This window comes from Purpureocillium takamizusanense, chromosome 8 (genome assembly GCF_022605165.1).
Source record: "Purpureocillium takamizusanense chromosome 8, complete sequence".
Lineage (NCBI taxonomy): Eukaryota > Fungi > Ascomycota > Sordariomycetes > Hypocreales > Ophiocordycipitaceae > Purpureocillium > Purpureocillium takamizusanense.
The window spans coordinates 1,074,091-1,090,788 of NC_063075.1; the positions used below are offsets into that span (position 1 = coordinate 1,074,091).

General features: G+C 58.7%; 7 protein-coding genes across 8 annotated transcripts; 1 reads left to right on the forward strand and 6 right to left on the reverse strand.

The window, feature by feature from the left end:
• Nucleotides 1-461: 461 nt before the first annotated feature.
• On the reverse strand, nucleotides 462-2,497 carry JDV02_008372 (Glutamate decarboxylase). 2 transcript variants are annotated; one of them, XM_047989961.1, is made up of 5 exons: nucleotides 2,105-2,497; nucleotides 1,979-2,006; nucleotides 1,318-1,923; nucleotides 635-1,270; nucleotides 462-582 (listed from the first exon to the last, which is right to left on the reverse strand). In XM_047989961.1, the coding sequence occupies exons 1-5, from the start codon at nucleotides 2,308-2,310 to the stop codon at nucleotides 529-531; spliced, it is 1,530 nt and encodes a 509-aa protein (XP_047845967.1). In that variant the 5' UTR covers nucleotides 2,311-2,497; the 3' UTR covers nucleotides 462-528. The 2 variants fall into 2 exon arrangements, with proteins under 2 accessions (XP_047845967.1, XP_047845968.1); XM_047989962.1 differs by having other exon boundaries at nucleotides 1,979-2,497.
• A 69-nt stretch (nucleotides 2,498-2,566) lies between these two features.
• On the reverse strand, nucleotides 2,567-4,769 carry JDV02_008374 (uncharacterized protein). Its single transcript, XM_047989963.1, has 3 exons — nucleotides 4,606-4,769; nucleotides 3,489-4,525; nucleotides 2,567-3,423 (listed from the first exon to the last, which is right to left on the reverse strand). Exons 1-3 carry the CDS (start codon nucleotides 4,753-4,755, stop codon nucleotides 2,949-2,951), a joined length of 1,662 nt encoding a protein of 553 aa, XP_047845969.1. The 5' UTR covers nucleotides 4,756-4,769; the 3' UTR covers nucleotides 2,567-2,948.
• Nucleotides 4,770-5,038: 269 nt separating this feature from the next.
• On the reverse strand, nucleotides 5,039-6,354 carry JDV02_008375 (uncharacterized protein). Its single transcript, XM_047989964.1, has 2 exons — nucleotides 5,668-6,354; nucleotides 5,039-5,607 (listed from the first exon to the last, which is right to left on the reverse strand). The coding sequence occupies exons 1-2, from the start codon at nucleotides 6,227-6,229 to the stop codon at nucleotides 5,204-5,206; spliced, it is 966 nt and encodes a 321-aa protein (XP_047845970.1). The 5' UTR covers nucleotides 6,230-6,354; the 3' UTR covers nucleotides 5,039-5,203.
• Nucleotides 6,355-8,191: 1,837 nt separating this feature from the next.
• JDV02_008376 (uncharacterized protein) lies at nucleotides 8,192-9,762 on the reverse strand (the record flags this gene model as incomplete). Its single annotated transcript, XM_047989965.1, has 3 exons — nucleotides 8,192-9,043; nucleotides 9,112-9,710; nucleotides 9,759-9,762. The coding sequence occupies 3 exons, from the start codon at nucleotides 9,760-9,762 to the stop codon at nucleotides 8,192-8,194; spliced, it is 1,455 nt and encodes a 484-aa protein (XP_047845971.1).
• A 792-nt stretch (nucleotides 9,763-10,554) lies between these two features.
• On the forward strand, nucleotides 10,555-12,333 carry JDV02_008377 (Phosphatidylserine decarboxylase; the record flags this gene model as incomplete). Its single annotated transcript, XM_047989966.1, has 5 exons — nucleotides 10,555-10,610; nucleotides 10,715-11,077; nucleotides 11,196-11,274; nucleotides 11,345-11,516; nucleotides 11,657-12,333. The coding sequence occupies 5 exons, from the start codon at nucleotides 10,555-10,557 to the stop codon at nucleotides 12,331-12,333; spliced, it is 1,347 nt and encodes a 448-aa protein (XP_047845972.1).
• Nucleotides 12,334-12,446: 113 nt separating this feature from the next.
• On the reverse strand, nucleotides 12,447-13,819 carry GST2_2 (Glutathione transferase). Its single transcript, XM_047989967.1, has 5 exons — nucleotides 13,657-13,819; nucleotides 13,329-13,550; nucleotides 13,183-13,240; nucleotides 12,937-13,104; nucleotides 12,447-12,719 (listed from the first exon to the last, which is right to left on the reverse strand). The coding sequence occupies exons 1-5, from the start codon at nucleotides 13,792-13,794 to the stop codon at nucleotides 12,505-12,507; spliced, it is 801 nt and encodes a 266-aa protein (XP_047845973.1). The 5' UTR covers nucleotides 13,795-13,819; the 3' UTR covers nucleotides 12,447-12,504.
• A 1,388-nt stretch (nucleotides 13,820-15,207) lies between these two features.
• JDV02_008379 (uncharacterized protein) lies at nucleotides 15,208-16,569 on the reverse strand. Its single transcript, XM_047989968.1, has 2 exons — nucleotides 16,013-16,569; nucleotides 15,208-15,939 (listed from the first exon to the last, which is right to left on the reverse strand). The coding sequence occupies exons 1-2, from the start codon at nucleotides 16,469-16,471 to the stop codon at nucleotides 15,385-15,387; spliced, it is 1,014 nt and encodes a 337-aa protein (XP_047845974.1). The 5' UTR covers nucleotides 16,472-16,569; the 3' UTR covers nucleotides 15,208-15,384.
• Nucleotides 16,570-16,698: the final 129 nt, after the last annotated feature.

Sequence of the window (16,698 nt, forward strand, 5' to 3'; positions counted from 1 at the left end):
CCTTTCTCCCCACCTTCTGCCCGGCCCTTGCGCGTCCGGCAGTCAGATTGGTTTTGTCAGCAATTTGAGAGAGAACCGCTTCGTGCCGCGTGGAGAAGCGTCCCGACCCGGTGCCGGTGGATGGAGCAGCCGTCATGGGCAGCCATGGGAGCCACGGATGGGCCGGGACTTGACATAGATACCCCTTAGCGAGGACGGACGGAGCTGAGGTAGCTACAATACGAGGATTCAGTGTGACTTGTGTGTTTTGGCCTTTGTGACGCCGGTGGCGACTGTTGCGTCTTGAAAGGCATGTGGGAGCTGGCGCCGCATCGTACGGGGCTTGGTTGACCGGAACACTAGAACACGAGGTATATTTGTCAGGGGTGCGACTGCTCGCATAAAAACGTGTTTGATGGCATCACGGTCGCGAGTAAGTCACCGACTGATGCCCCTCTTCGCTCGAGCCGCGTTGACAAAAATTCTTTTAGCAGTACATCTACCCGGATGAAGAGCCTCGTCTGAGCGGCGCTCTCGGCGTCCACCTCGTCAACATACAGCGTGGCTCTTCCCAGTCTTTCCCTGGAGGGAGTGCTTCACCCGCTGCTCGCGTTAGTCGGCCGTCTGCGCGCCCCGGAACCCTATGCAGACTCACCTTGTGCTCGTGCCGCGGATTGTTGAGCGGATCCTTTGTCTTACGCTTAGCGACCGAATGCTCGCTGGCGTGCTCCTCCATACGCTTGATGAACTGCTGGCTGTCCTGCTCGAGATGGTGGCAGCACAGCTTGATGTCTTTGATCAAGAGGTCGCATCTGCTGCGGGAAAAGTCCTCCCTAACGACGATTCGCATCATCTTCATCTTATCCGTCTCGGGCGCCATGGTGTATGCGGGCACGACCCAGCCGCGTGCCCGCAGGTAGAGAGCCAGTGCGAACTCGTCAAAGTCGGCGTCTTCGGGCTCGCCCTCGTCTTTGCCGGGAAAGCGGAACGCCACCAACGGTAGTCCGCGACCCGACGTCTCCGAAAGAATGACGAAGCCGATCTCGCGCAGCGCGTTGGTCAGGTAGTCGGCCGTCTGCGTCAGGTTGCGCATGATGTCCCGGTAGCCCGCCTTGCCTAGGCGGATCAGCTGGTAGTACTGCCCGATGACCTGCGATGCACCCTTGGAGAAGTTGAGTGTAAAGGACGTCTGGTCCGCGCCGAGGTAGTTGATGTTGAAGACCAGGTCGCTGGGGAGGTACTCGGATGACCTCCAGACCACCCACCCAACGCCGGGATAGACAAGACCGTACTGGAACATGGTCAGATCGGGCGGCTCACCGATAAAGGGACGCGCACCTTGTGTCCCGAGGTATTGATGGACACCACTCTCTCGACCCTAAAGTCCCATTCTAGCTCCGGACGAACAAACGGCGCAACGAACCCACCGCTCGCCGCGTCTACGTGAATCGGAACCCCGGAACCCTGCTTCACTAGCAAGTCGCTAATAGCCTTGACATCCTCGTACGACCCCGTATACGTGGTGCCCAAGATGGCGACGATGCCAATGGTGTTCTCATCACACAGCGCAACGGCCTGGGTCGGATCGATGACGAAGCGGGCCCTAGTACAGTCAACGTACTTTTCCTCAATCTCAAAGTAGCGGGCCGCCTTTTCCCAGCACACCTGCACGGCGGAGGACATGATGATATTTGGGCGGTCTGCGGGCTTGCCGTCGGCCTCGCGGCGCAGTTTCCAGCGCCTCTTCATGGCAAGGACGGCGAGCATGATGGCCTCGGACGAGCCGACGGTCGAGGTGCCGATGGAGGTGTCCTTGGGCGCGTGGAAGAGGGAGCCGATCATGCGGGCGCAGCGGCTGTGTATCTCGGCCGTCTGTGGGTATTCTTCGTAATCGATGAAGTTTTTGGACATGGCCTCGGTCATGAGTTGCTCGGCCTCCTTTTCCTTTGGAAGAGGTTAGTCCGAGCCAGAGGGACAAGAGCGGCGCGGGTTGACATGCCATGTACGTGGACACAAACGATGCGAGGCTGCCGGGTGGCACGTCAGCCGCCGCCGTCATCTGCGCGTTCTAGGTATCTGAAGTTCACAGGGAGCACTACTGCCACGGACGAAGTCACGGCCTTACTTGAGCTGCGGGTTGTTGTCGAGACTGAGCTCGTCCTTGATGAGGCGATAAGCCGTCCCGGGAGGCATAGGGCCGTCGGGCATGTCGTCAGACGGGAGCTCGGACACGGCGTAACGAGAGCCATATACGCTTCCCATGTCGTCGCCGTTTGAGCCGGCGCCGTTGGAGGACTCGTCGTGGGCACGACGCTTCGCTGAATGGGCCATTGGCGGTGGATGATTCGAGCAGCTTCGAAAAAAGAATTCACGAGATGATATCCCTCTGCAACGCGAGGACTGCAGTGTCCGCGTTCTTCACCTAGGCGGCGGCGGCGTGTGGCATTTATGTGATGCAGCCGTCGCCGCCGTAGGCACACACATCGGCTCTCTCGGTACCCCCATCGCCGGAAACGTGAAGCTCTGGTCGCTAGAATAACGGCGCTTGTTAGCAAGGGCATTGATTCTCCGACCCGTGACTGGATAGGTGGGAGCGACTTTGGGCGGACGACTTGTGGTGGCTAAACTCAATTCTAGGCGGGCGTCGCGGAACCCTCGTCACTCACTCAACTGTCGGTCTCTTTGCCCACACAGTTACCAGCCGTTTGGGATGGTGGCGTTGAAGAGCCCAAGACCACGCCTCATGCCCAGACGACGGGCCAGTCAGTTGGTAGCCTGAGTGTGGATGCGCGGCGGCAGTGGCTACGAGTATTTGAACCTTGGCTTGCGCGCTGCCAGCCGCCAACTCGTCGCCTCGCTTGACGTGTTGACTTTGTCGTATAGCATCCATCCATCCATACATGCATTGCATCTTTGTTGGTCGTGTTGGAGGCACTCCCCCTCTGCAGATCTAGCCACAGCATCACACCTTACGAAGCGCCGCCGCCGCCGCCGCCATCCACCGCCATCTTCTCGTACCAGATCCATCCCTCCACGTCGCTCCTCGCGCGCCACTCGATCCCCATGGCCGCAACTTCGCCGGCGCCGATCCGAAACTCGACGGCGGCAAAGTCGTGCATTGTGAGCGCCAGTGGGGCATCCTGCAGGTCGACGTACATGATCCATTCGTCGCCCGAGACGTGCACGAAGTCGCACTTGACGCGGAAGTTGTTGTCTGGCAGCTCGGCGCGCAGCTGTGCCCCCGGGACGAGGTTCGTGTCGGCCATCTCGCTGGCCTCGACTGCCTCGAGGTAGATGTAGCCGTAGCCGGGATGGTGATAGAGCCCAGCGTGGCTCGACGGGGGGAGCGAGGAGGGAGGCACGGGGACCGCTGGCCGGTCTGGATAGATCTTGTCCAGGCCGTCGCGGACGTTGTCGCTTATCTGCCGTACCGCGCTTTGCCACCTGTGGTTGGTACTTGCGAGTCAGCGCTTCCTCGTGCGAACACTCACTCGGCGGCAGCAACGCACTTGTTCATCCAGTCAAACCTCTCCGAGAGCGGCACCCCGAGCCTCTCATCCACCATGTGCCACGTCGCCATCTCCGCGACCGCGTTCGCCGTAAAGGCCGTGTTGCCCATCACGGCGACGCCAAAGTCCAGGCCCGGGAAAAACGTCACCTGGGCCCCGAACGCGTCCATGCCCCCGTGGTGCGTCCAGAACCGGTGCCCGCGGTACGACGACGTCTGCCAGCCCTTGGCGTACATGAGCGGCGTGTCGTACGGCGCAGGGTCGCCGCCTCCGCCCTCGCCGCCGATGACAATGTGCGGCCGCCGCACGCTCCGATGCCCAGCCGCCGACAGCGGGTGCTGCTCGCGGAGCCAGAAGCGCATCCACCTGGCCATGTCCGCGGCGGACGTGATGATCGCCCCGGAGCCTGAGACCTCTTCCGTGGGCATGCGCGGGAGGGCCGTGTACGCCCGCTTCTGCTTGTCGTCCCAGATGTAACCCCTGGCCACCTGCGAGCCGGAGGAGAGGGCGTCTTGTAGAGACAGGTACGTGCTGCTCATCCCCAAGGGTTGCCATAGCCACGCACGCAGCGCGTCGCCCAGCCACTGGCCCGTCAGCGTCTCGACGACGTGCGAGAGCGTCGCATACATGAGGTTGCTATAGCAAAAGGTCGTGCGCGGCTCGCTCGCCATGGGCAAGTGCCGCAGGCTGCGCACCATTTCTCGCAGCGTAATCAGCCTCCTTTCTCCGTGGAAGCCGTCCGGGCGAACGTAGCGCAGGTACGCGTTGTTGTGCTTGGCCAGGCCGGTGCGGTGACAGAGCGCGTCCTCGAGCGTCGAATGGGCCGTTGCCCACTCGTCCTGCAGCACAAAGTCGTCCCGAATGAGCGTCGAGATGGGCGTCTTCCATGACAGCGGCTGGCCCCTGTCGTCGGTGTACTTGCCGGATTCGATCAAGAGGGCAAGGAGGGCGGCGACGTGTGCTTTGGTGGTGCTGCCGCTGTAGGAAAGAGTGTCTGCAGTGAAGGGCGTGAGCGGCAGCTCGGCGAGCCCGAAGCCCTGGGTGGTTGGTTGGCATTAGTTTCTGGGCCATGATGGCGAAATCGTCAAGGTTATGGAGAGTATTTGTGCGTGTTTACCTCGGTCCACGACTGGTCCCCGTTGATGACTGCGACCGACACGCCGGGGACGTGCCATGTCTCGAGCAGATTGTGAATTATATCCCGGGGTGGCGTTTGCCGCGCAGCGTTGTCCTTGTTCGCGTCGTTCGCGTAACCCATAAGTGTCATGGTTGAGAGCGTCAATATCGCGAGGTGTGAAATGCAAGCAGCAAACGCCCAAACAGCATTCCCACGGGGTGCTTGGTTCCTTATTAGGGGAGTTTATAGTCGAGCAGTGGCTCGATCGACGCAACGTGTTGACCTACTGTATTGGGATGCTCCATAGACTGGAACTCTTGCTAGGGCTGACCGATACGCACGCAATGGCGCGGTTCCGCGAGCTGGATTGCCGCCAACATACACGGACTGCTGAGAGCAAGAGACTCAAAAACCCTAAATAAAATGTGTATCTAGCTAATTAAGGATTTTAAATGCGTCGTTGAACAATATGCAATTCCAAAACAGACTGGCTACCTAATAACGCCTCATCATTGAGTCGAGGGCGGAGTGAGCGATAACAACAAAGCTGGACCAGATGTTCCGCACCGCTGGTGCTTCGGCGCGGTGTGCGCCGCTCTCACATGCTCAGAAGGGAAATTGCCGTGATCGCAACTGCAGCGGCGGCAAGCTTTCGCGCCAAGTTGGACCCAGTCCTGCTGGCTGTTGACGAAGACGTCGACGAGGGCTTTGCTGATGTCGTGGCGGTACCCGACGCGGAGGCCGATTGGGAAGCATCGTGTGGTGACCACGCTGACAGACACGAGAGAGACACCTGCGGCGTTTGAACATGCTTCGGGTCGATGTCTCGAGCGTAGCCCCAAACCGTGGCAATGAGATAGGTGCGGTTCGCGGCGGTCGCATAGGCGTGCCGATCGTGGGCTTCGTTATATCCGGTTCCCATGCGCCAGGTCCCTTCAAGCAACTTGTCGGAGGTGAGAAGAGGGGCCGCGTTCGAATCGGCCAGTTGCTTGGAATCGAACCCTTGGACTCAAGTTAGAAGAAGCATACACATGGGAGGGATCAATATGGCGTCGAGGTTACCGATGACGTCTTGGCGGGAGTGACCAAAGGAGTCGTAACAGCTTGCCGGGATCGAATCAGCTGCCCTAGCCGAGCACATGACCGGGCCGTCCTCCTTGCCCCAGCGCCTCGTCAGGCTGTTGATGAGGTCGAGGCGGCAGGTGTCATCCAAGAAGTCGCAGTTGTTGCCCTCCGCAACGGACTTCCTGGCTTGTTCGTTGGTGCTGACGAATAGGTGCCGGCAAATGTACCACGAGGGATCCATGTCGACGGGCAGGCGGGCGGACGAGTTGGTCATGCTGGCCGGGATGCTAAAGGTCAATGCGGAGACGGTCGTGGTCGAGTTCTTGGAGAGGTCGTCGGGGACGGGGACGTCGCGCGTCACGTAGAGATGGGCCTCGTGCCCTTCGACGGCGCTTCCGGGAAACGGCTTCGTCCAGTCATAGCCGTCGATGGAGGCGGTGTTGATGGTCGCGGCCTTGCCAAAGTCGCTGTACGGGATTTGTATGACGTTGCTCGCGTTGAGGAAGTTGTCGATGTTGTCCAGGTAGACTGGACTGAGGTGGCCTGCTGTTTCTCCCATTTTGTCTTTCCCAGTTTCGCGTGAGTTTCGTTTTACTTAGCTGACGAGAAGAAGTACAAGTGCCAGCGTGTGGTGGTGGTGATGGGATTTTGATTCCCGTCGGTTTGGCCCCGACCCGCCCCTGGAGGCACAGTGGGTAGCAGAGAAAGAAAAGTTTAGAGTAGTTATGTTGTTGATGCCCGATCGGCGGTGGCGCATTGCATCTGGGTGCGGGCCATTTGACAATTTCGCTTTTTCGGCTCATAACATGAACTTGTGCTACGTATGTACGGGACCTGCCAACAGCCCAGTTGAGCCCGGCCCCTCCAGCCCGTGGTCTGATTGCAGGCGTTGCCAAGGGAAGAGAAGGGCATACATACACATGAGCTTGACGGTCCGGTTGGTCCATGCCGGGGACCACATGCTTGGCGAGAATGTACAGAACGACACGGTAAATATTGAAGCCACATGCACGAAACAAGTTGAATGGTTGCCCCTCTCAACTGCCCATGTCGGCAGGAGCACTTGACATGGAGCACGGCAGCCGCTCACCGACAACATCAAGTCAAGTCCCCGGACAGTTACCTGTCATGTGCGTGGAATATCAGATGGAACCCAAGGTTTCGGGCGCAGTCGTCAAGCCATGTACATGTATATGGCACGCACGTCTGGAGCTATCCGTCAACCAAAAGCCGGATGAACATCCGATCGACGTTGATCAAAAGGGACACGACATGAACCGTAACATTGAGAGTAACCGGTCTGGAATACGAGCAGACACCGCGTGCATTTGACGGCCCAACCAACTTGTTGATTTATCGAGAGCGTTTGGCCAATGGCAAGCCGAGGTACGCCGTAAATACCGCCAACGACGAGGACGTTGTATGCGAGAGCAAAGCAAATAAACGGAGTAACTGTGCCCCGCCGCCAGAGCCAACGACCTCAACCTCGTGTTTTCGCGCTTCCAGTCCTGGCTTCCATGCACGAAGCATGCTGGCAGTGACATCCCCCACCCGCTCGATGTCCTGAGAGCACAGCATACAGATCTGAGTCAATGTGCACTCATCGGTGCCAGTCCATAGAAGTCCCTGGCGCGCAATGATTCATGTTGACATCGAGAACCATTTAGCATCTGCAGCTTGATGTGCCCATCGTCGCAAACAGGTTTGGACGTGGCAGCCGCTGGATGTGACTTTTGCGAGGCCTGTGCTCCCATTCTTTATTTGTAAAGAAGTAACTGTACTGGGTCAATATGCGGATTAGCTTCAATTATTATAATTCACCACTCTTATTACTTCGTGTTACAATGTATCTATCATGCAGGACGCCTTGTTACCATTGAGAACACGTGTCCATACTTCCTGCATGACAATTGATACGTAAGTGCTGCTATTTCCACCTCGTTATTTTTCGGCGATGCTCGAAAATTCAGACTTTTGCCCTCAAACCAGGCCCGCGTCGTGTATTGTCTAGTCCAGCGATCACTGCGACATTTGGTGGCTTCTTCGGGCCCAGATGATATCGCGACCTCTGATGCCAGCGTTGCTCACGTACTGCCCCGACTTGAACTCTGACCGAAGAGCATCTGGGCACTCCCAAGTGGGCATTGACTGTTTGCCAACGGCCCGCGGAGAGCCGTTGCCGAGGACGGCGATCTGCTTTCGCACTATCAGGCCTGCCTCATGTTTCGTTCACCACATTGAAAATCAGAAACACTACGCAAAAGTTGCGCAAAGTCATTACCATCGGTCACGATGGTTAGATCTCAAAGAGCGCTGGGCATTTCCTCGTGCTAGAAAACGCTCGACGAATTTCATCAATGTCGGAGGTCGTCCTAACTTTAACCTTAAGGCTACAGTACAAGACCGGACCGGAGGTTCACTCATCATACTGGTGCATCCATGTGTTTCTACCCTGTTAAAGCCAAATGAAAAAAAAAAAAATGCCCCATTCTATGGAAGCAAGTCGCCTGGAAAGAGACATTCACGTAGCCGGCCCGGCCAAAATAGAAAATTGTCCTCCTGCGCCAGCCCAGGTCACCGTCCGATCCTTGACCGCCTTGCCCTGGACGAGCCGCGCGACATCTACGTCGTCGTCGGACCCGAGGCCAAGCTGTCCCTCGGACCCAAACCCCGTGGCCCAGGCGCGTCCGTCCCCGGCGACGAATATCGTGTGGTCCGTCCCGCAGGCGACGTGGACGGCCTCGCCCATCTGCGGCACCAGCGTCGGCCGCAGGCAGATGCGCGGCTTGTCGCGCTCGTCGCGGCGCACCACCGCCTCGTCGCCCAGCTGCTCGGCCGTGAACGCGTTGCCGAGCTGCCCGCCGTCCATGCGACCCCACGTGTATACCCGCCCGTCCGCGGCCACGGCGGCGGAGTGGTGCGCACCACCGGCCATGACGACGACTTCGCGTCCGCAGAGCGCCGGGATCTTGACCGGGTACGGCAGCAGCGCCGAGTCCCCGCCCGCGGAGCTCGCGTCGCCGGCCTGGCCGAAGCTGTTGAGCCCCCAGCCCCAGACGTCGTCGCGGCGCTGGCCCACGGCGAAGCAGTGGTACTCGCCGCTCGCGATGAGGCGCGCGCCGCCGCGGCAGACGGGCACGGGCCGTGGGCGGAGGCTCTCCTGGTGGCGCCCGAAGAGGCGGCGGCCGAACTGGTTCTGTCGCCCGGAGCCCCACGCCCAGACGGTGCCGGCGGCGTCGAGGGCGAGGGCGTGGTTGGCGCCGCATACGAGCTGCGTGATGCGTAGAAGGCCCGAGATGAGCATGGGGATGGGCTGTCGCTTGATGAGGGCGCCGGCGGGCGTGTACCCAAAGCTCTCGTTGCCTTCGGGGTCCTATAGTAGTATTTTGGTCAGTCCAAGATACATGCAAATGTACACGATTGTATAGTAGAAGAGCGTACGCGAAAGGTGCCCCATCCGTAGACGAGGCCCGTGTCGGTAAGGGCAAAGCTGCAGCTATCTCCAGCAGCAACGTCGACAAATCTGGTCGCCTCAGGGATGTTCTCCGTCGACACCTCGGCGGGCGTCGACTCGCGCGGGTTCAGCTCCGCGTCGTCATCACTGCCCGACTCGGCGTCGACGTCGCGCAGCCCGCCGTCCCAGTCGGTAGGCCGGCCCAGGGCATCGTTGTCGTTGACGCCCCAGGTCACGAGCCGGTTGTCGGCCGTGAGCGCGACGGTGTGCATGCCGCCGCAGGCCAGCCGCACGACATGCAGGGCAGCCGGGTCCTTGGGGTCGAGGTGAGGGTTTGGGCGTGGCTTCGTGGAGGCGGTCAGCTTGGGGCCGAGGCCGAGCTCGCCGTTCTCGCCGGAGCCGAAGACGAAGACGGCGAGGACTGTGTCTGGAGCTGCGTTGAGAGGCGGCGGCGGCGGTGGTGGCGCATGCTTGGTCGTCTTTTGTTTCTTGCGTGGAGGCTGCGCTGCTCGTGAGCTTTTGGCGACGCCGCTCGTGGGGGCCTGCTGCTGCTGCTGCTTGGGCGCGGTACGGGATCGGCGAGAGCCTGCAGCTTGGTTAGCCATAGGTTGGTGCAAGGTGACGCTGAACTCACTCATTTTTTGATGGTGCTGCGTGATGATGGTGATGATGATGGCGACGGTCGGGACGCGCCGTGAGCGAGGTCAAGTGAGATTTTGCATTTGATTGTTGTCTTGTTCATTGTTCCATCTTCAATCATGCATGTGACGGCTCACACAAACGAAGAGAGGTCCGAGTCGCCCCACAAAGAGCCGCTCCGGCCGCTGCAGTGCGGAGCCCCGGTCGCGGGGAGGCCCGGCCCCGGCGTGACGGACAATGAAGTCACTTGTGCGCCGCATGCAGGAAAAGCACTTGCATGCCATTTTTACCAGTGTAGCAAGTACAGCAGCGTCTGGACTTGTGGTCTCTGGAAATGGGCTTTGACCGTCGGGGAGCCGTAGGAGAGGCTGCGCTGAGATGTACATTCAATGTATACTGTATGTGAAGTGATGCACGACAACGGGGCCCCAGCATACGAGCTTCAACTGACGATAGCTCTGGATGAATGGGACGGGCAGGTATGGACGGCGCACGCGTGCCGGCATCAGATTGTGGCTTGAGGTCAATGGCCCCAGAGGGAAGCAGGTTAGAGTCTAGACCATGTGCGTAGAACTGACATCATTGATGCGTTGGGCTGGATCCACCCCGTGCCGGACTCCGGCCACAACATCAGTTCCTACGTAGGCGCTGCTAATGGCCTGCGACGGGCTGTTTAAATAGGCCAAGGCTTGCTGGCAGCTGTATCTTCTTTCTCATCATTGTCTCGATTGTGTCGATACGACGGGCTGCTGTGAAACGTATAATATAGAACCCATCCACCGTCCGTCACAATGGTAGTCCAACACGGCGACGCCCACGCCATCCCGCGCGAGTATCGCGTCTACAAGTGCGTCGTCCCCTCTAACCCCTCCCTCCCCGGTCCCTGGATGCCGCGGCAACTATCTTGCAGCAAATCATCACCTATACTGACACACATGAAACGCCCCTCAGGCCCGGCGCGTGGCTCCCGGCCGACCACCGCATCCACCGCGAATACCTCCGCCGCGTCAACGTCCACGTCGAGTCCAACAAGGACGAGGAGCTGACGCCCGCCATCGCCGAGTTCAAGCGCTTCATCGAGTCGACGCCGCGCGTGTACATGTACTTTGTGCAGATGTTTGAGGAGATCCCGCGCAAGCACCCCTACTGGCGCGACCCGACGGGCAGCCGCCAGATCCGCGACTACGACCACATGCTGCGCGTGCTCAACCACATCGTCACCCGCGCCCCCGAGTGGACGGACGCGGCCGAGGGCGCCGGCGTCGTCGGCGTGCCCATGTGCGCCCTCTTTGACTATCCCATGGCCACTGCGAGGTATGGGTCATACCTCTACGAAGTACCTACATACATATACTGCCCGCGGGGGTCAACGACGAGGATGATAGGAGGGGGCAAGGTTCAACGGAGGCTGACATGGCGGGGGGATGCCCAGTGGACATGCCGCCTTTCTAGATCCCGACGTCAATCGTATGCTGAAAAAGGTCCTCAACTCGTGGGGCGTGTACCTGCAGGTGAGCTTGCCCGCGTCTCGACGCCCTCGCCCACCACAACACCACATGCGCTCACGCCGGCAGCATCAAGACCCCCGAGTCGGCCGCCGTGCTCGGCAACCACAAGGTCGGCTGGTTCGGCGAGACGGGCCTCAAGGACCTCATGGAGGTGGCCAACGCGCCGTACAAGTCGAGCCACCGCTTCGAGGACATGTACGTGTGCGACCCGTCGGCCAAACACTACGGGTTCAAGTCATGGGACGGTACGTTAGCAGCGACTTGCCCACACACACACACACGCAGAGAGAGAGAGAGAGAGAGAGTGGCAGTACAACACACACACAAGACAAGGCAAAAGAAGCGCGCGCACTGACTTACACACACGGGGGGGGAAACAAAACAGACTTCTTCACCCGCAAGGTCCACAACAAGGCGCGTCCCGTCGCCTCCCCCGACGACGACTCCGTCATCGCCAACGCATGCGAGTCCAAGGTCTACAACGTCGCGCGCCACGTGCACCTGCGCGACCAATTCTTCGTCAAGGGGCAGCCCTACTCGCCCCTCGACATGCTCGCGCACGACCCCCTGGCGCACCACTTCGGCGGCGGCACCGTCTACCAGGCGTTCCTGTCGGCGCTGTCGTACCACCGCTGGCACGCGCCCGTCGCGGGCACCGTGCGCCGCGCCTTCGTCGAGGATGGCATGTATTTCTCCGAGCCGCTCTTCGAGGGGCCCGGCGACCCGGAGCAGCACGGCGAGATTGACACGCGCGGCATCGTCGTCGCGCAGGGCTACCTCTCGGCGCTGGCGACGCGCGCCGTCATCTTCATCGAGGCGGACCACCCTGCCATTGGGCTCATGGCCTTTGTGGGCATCGGCATGGACGAGGTGAGCACGTGTGACATTACCGTCAAGGAGGGCCAGAGGATCGGAAAGGGCGACGAGCTCGGCATGTTTCACTTTGGCGGGTCGAGCCACTGTCTGCTCTTCCGCAAGGGCGTCAAGGTCGAGGGCTTCCCCGAGGTGGGCAGGGAGGCCAATGTGCCCGTCAGGGGCAAGCTGGCGGTCGTCAAGGGGTAGTAGTAGTAGTAGTAGTAGTAGTAGTAGTAGTAGTAGTAGTAGTAGTAGTAGTAGTAGTAGCAGTAGTAGTACTAGCGGGCAAGTTCAAAGGTGGTTTCCAAACCAGGGCAAAAGACTTTCGCTGCTGTATTATTCCTAATGCTAGTTTCTTTCACACAAGATTTCAAGTCATTATTTCTTGGCCGCGTCGGCCTTCATGCCTCCCTGCACCCAGTTGCGCGCCCCCGTGGCCTTTTCATCGAGCTCCGCCTCGGTGAGCTTGTCATTCTCAAACGCCGTGTGCGGCTTGGGCACGTGGCGGCCCTTTTCGAAGCCGGGCCGCTGAAGCAGCTTCTCGAGCCACTTGGCGACGTGGGGGAACTCGTCGAGCGAGACGCCGGCCCAGGCTGGGAAACGGTGGCGGACGCACGCCGCGGTGGTCAGCGCATGATCGAGTAGTAGACGGGCAAACGGCAGCAGAGCAGAGCAGAGCAGAGCAGAGCAGAGCAGAGCAGAGCAGAGCAGAGCAGAGCAGAGCAGAGCAGAGCAGAGCAGAGCAGAGCAGAGCAGAGCAAAGCAGAGCAGAGCAGAGTAGAGCAGAGTAGAGCAGAGCAAAAAACTCACTGTGAGCGGCAACCCAGCCCCAGCATGCAATGTCGGCAATGGTCACGCGGTCGCCGACGAGGTAGCCGTGGCTCGACGCGCCCAGGTGTGTATCCATGGTGCGGTACAGGCGCCGCGTCTCGTTGACGTAGCGGTCGATGCCGTACTGGATCTTTTCAGGCGCATACCCTGATTGATTTTGGTGTCAGCTCTCGAGACGGACTGTCTGGTGTGTGGTGAACGGCAACATCAATCATTCCAACGTACTCTTGAAATGGTTCGCCTGGCCTTGCATGGCTCCGAGGCCGCCCATCTGCCACATGAGCTTGCCTGAGAGTCAGCAAATCCTACAGTTCACATCAAACTGCACGCTTATATGCGCATTGTGGAAGTATGATACGGGCAACTCTCACCCATGAAGTCACCTCCCAATGCTCAGGCGTCCCGTGGGGATACGAGATCTTGTGGTCCTTGTCGTAGCGGTCGACGAGGTACTGCAGGATGGCACCGCTCTCAAACACGCGAATCTCCTTGCCGTCCAGCTTGTCCGTGATGGCCGGGATGCGGCCGTTGGGGTTGATGTCCAGGAACCACTGCTCTTTTTGCTCATTGTCCATCATCTTGATGGTGTAAAGCTGCTCTCCATTTTTTTTTGTGAGTGTGAGTTTACAACGTCGCCGCGGCTGGGGCGAGCGACATGAGAGGGGGGGGTTGACTGGATTGTTGATGAGGGGCGCGCACCTTGTAGTCGAGGTTGAGCTCGGCGAGCGCAATGGAGATCTTGATGCCATTGGGCGTCGCCGCCGTGTAGAGCGTGATATCCGTGGGGGTAGCCATTGTCATGAGTTGCTGTCCGAGCTGCTGGATGCGCGACGACATTGCCCAGCGACGGGCGCGATCAGGATGTGGCGCGCGTCAAGCCGGCTCTTTATAAGTTCCTCGGCTTTCCTCCCCCCCTTCTACTACAACACACACGCGGTACGGCTGCAGTGCTACTACGGACTGCGGAGCCCGAGTCCGCGTGCTTAGAAATCTGGTGTCAATCACGTCACCAATCGTCGGCCCAAATATTGCGGGGGAATGTGGAGGCTTCTTCATGTTTGGTACACCACGGACTGTCCCGAATCGCGATATCGAATTCGCCACGGGCCACATCACGGACACGGACGACGGTACAAAGTTGTGATTGATGATACCAAGCAGGTTGCCATCTGAGGCCGACAATGGTCTCGAACATGTCATCAAGTATTGACTCACACTTTCCGTGGTGCGGCCTTGCACTGCCGTCTCATGCGCTCACTCACAGAGTTGTCGCACGGCTCAACGTCACGCCGGTTGTGGCTGCTGTGGGGTAAGCGAGAGGCTCTTGAACCGAATTGCCCGAAAGGGGACTTCGTGAAGAGGTCAGGCTGCAATGTCGGTCGCTTCGGTTTTACTCCTGGTTAAGTCACGTATTGCCCGATGTTTTGGATTACAGCGAAAGCCTCAATGGGCACGTAGCGATTCTGGTGGACTGCCTTTCCTGAGGCTTTGTGGTTGCTGCAAGCCAGCAACGACAAACTACCGTTGCTCGGCGGCGCAACAAGTCAGAAGCCCCGACCAGTACAACATCGTGAGGTGCTGTGACAGCTGCACCAGCTCATATTAAAGCGCTGAACGCCGGCTACGAAGCGCCCTTGTTCTGATGCCATCTGCAAAATTTCCGTGCTGGAAGCCGTGTTTGTCTTGGAGACTGTTCGTTCCATTTCGACCATACGTTATCGCTACTATGACTAAGTATCCACTTACTCGTGATAATGTCTTGCCTCAGAACAGTTTACTCGGGTGCGTGATGCCAGAACATAACTCTTGAGGTATTTCGAACGTGGTGTCGCGGGTCTCCGCCACGAGAGGCATACGATCCACAACCGACGAAGATCATGGAAACTTCGGCAATGACGACAGAGACTTACGGATAGACTGGAGCGACCGGAGTTCCGCCCACAGGCGGAGAGTCGAACGGCCAGGCCGACCTCTACGGACAGCGACGTGCAACCATAATACGAACATAGTTCAGGAGGCTGAGAACATATCCATGGACTGGTGGTTGGCTCGTCAGAGTGCTCTCTCTCTCTCTGCTCAGCCAGCTAGCTCTTGCCATCTTAGCAATACCCGCCATGGGTAACGTTGAAGACGCTGCAATGCCTCAAGAACTGATTTAGTTATGGCGCTATGAGCAAGGTCCCCGTGCGGGTTGGTGTTAAACATGGCAGCACGGCGTGGTGATACGAGTGACAGGGATTTAGCACAGGGGTTGAGAGTATTTAATAGAGTAGAATAAAGCGTTTCAAGCAACCGAGCCCCCACAATCTTGTCATACAAACTGACATGAGCCTGGCCTTGATTTGCCTGAACTAAGCGCAGCGCTGCCCTACATGGGCCAAGGCCGAGCTTAAACTCCTGTGGAGAACCCCATACAATGACCGAAGCTTAATCCAACTGGAACTCTCGTCGAATTTGGAGTTCCCATGCTCGTCGTTTCGGCTCCGTATTTAGCTTGTGGCTTCTCTTCGTCTTCCCCAGAGACCCGTGGCAGCTTTTCGCCTTGCTCTCCTTGCTCATCGCCTTCTGCGCAGCCACCTTTGCAGCCTTTTTCTTCTTGGCCTTCCCTTTTTTCTTGCACTGCTGCTCTCCGTTTGTGACCTTGACTCCTCCACGTTTCCCGTCGCAACTGTTGCCGTTCTTGTTCGCCTTGCCGTTATCATTCTTCTTCTTCTTCTTGGTTTTCTTCTTCTTCTCATGTTGTGCACCGCTCGGCTCATTTTCTTGTTTCATGTCTGCTTTGCCTTTGCTTGGAAGGCCGCAGCCCGCCGAAGCGCACTGTTTGCCTCTCCTCCCTTTTTTCGTCCCCTTGTGCCCGTTGAGCGCAGTTTTGGACCCATCCTTGGGCGGAGTACTAGTTGTGCTGCTGTGTACTACTATTTGCTTGCTCTTGGAGCTTTTTGTCTTATTGGTAGTCGCATCGGTCGATTCGCAGTTACTCGACTGCTAAGTCGCTTGGTCACCTCATCTCCCCGGACATGTACTGCATCCAAGCCCGAAAAATACATCTACTCACTTTTTTCGCTCCCTTTGGGAGCTTCACCTGCCTCCAGTAGCGGACAGTATCGGGTATGTCAAACGAGGTCGTCCAGAGGGAGGGTTCGTCGTGCGGCCACAACTCATACGTAAAGTCCGCCGCTTCGCCCACGGTTGGATGGACAACCACAATCTTATTGACGGGCCGATTGCCCAGCTTGCCCTTCAGTATAGGCTCCTCGATCAATTGATAGTAGGTCAGCCCGGAAGGGTGAAAGCGCTGCGGGGGAGGCTGCGCCAGGACAGTGGCGAGGTCGCCCTGGGCAATGTACCACGCAAATACGACCGACGCTCCGTGAACATATTTTGACCAGCTCGTCTGGCCCCCTTTGTGCTTTGGGCACTTTGGATCAGAAGGGTCCATGAGGGGGCCCATTGCCGTGGTGAGCGTCTGGAAGCCGCGCTTGTCTGCCCATTCCTGCGCAACCTCCTGGTGCATGCCACTCCACAAAACTTGACGATTGCGAACGCAGGACTTTTGGAGCTGCTGGTATATCTCGTTTTCCTCCTCCACCGTGATCCAGTTATGGATGACTGCGTCTATCGCGGATGGGGTGAGGTGATCCTTTGCCATGGAGATGGTACATCAAATGTATGTACGTTTGTGCTAGAACACCAAGTGCGTGCGGATGTAGCGGATGGGTGCTCGTGGCCGCGCCCGCCTAT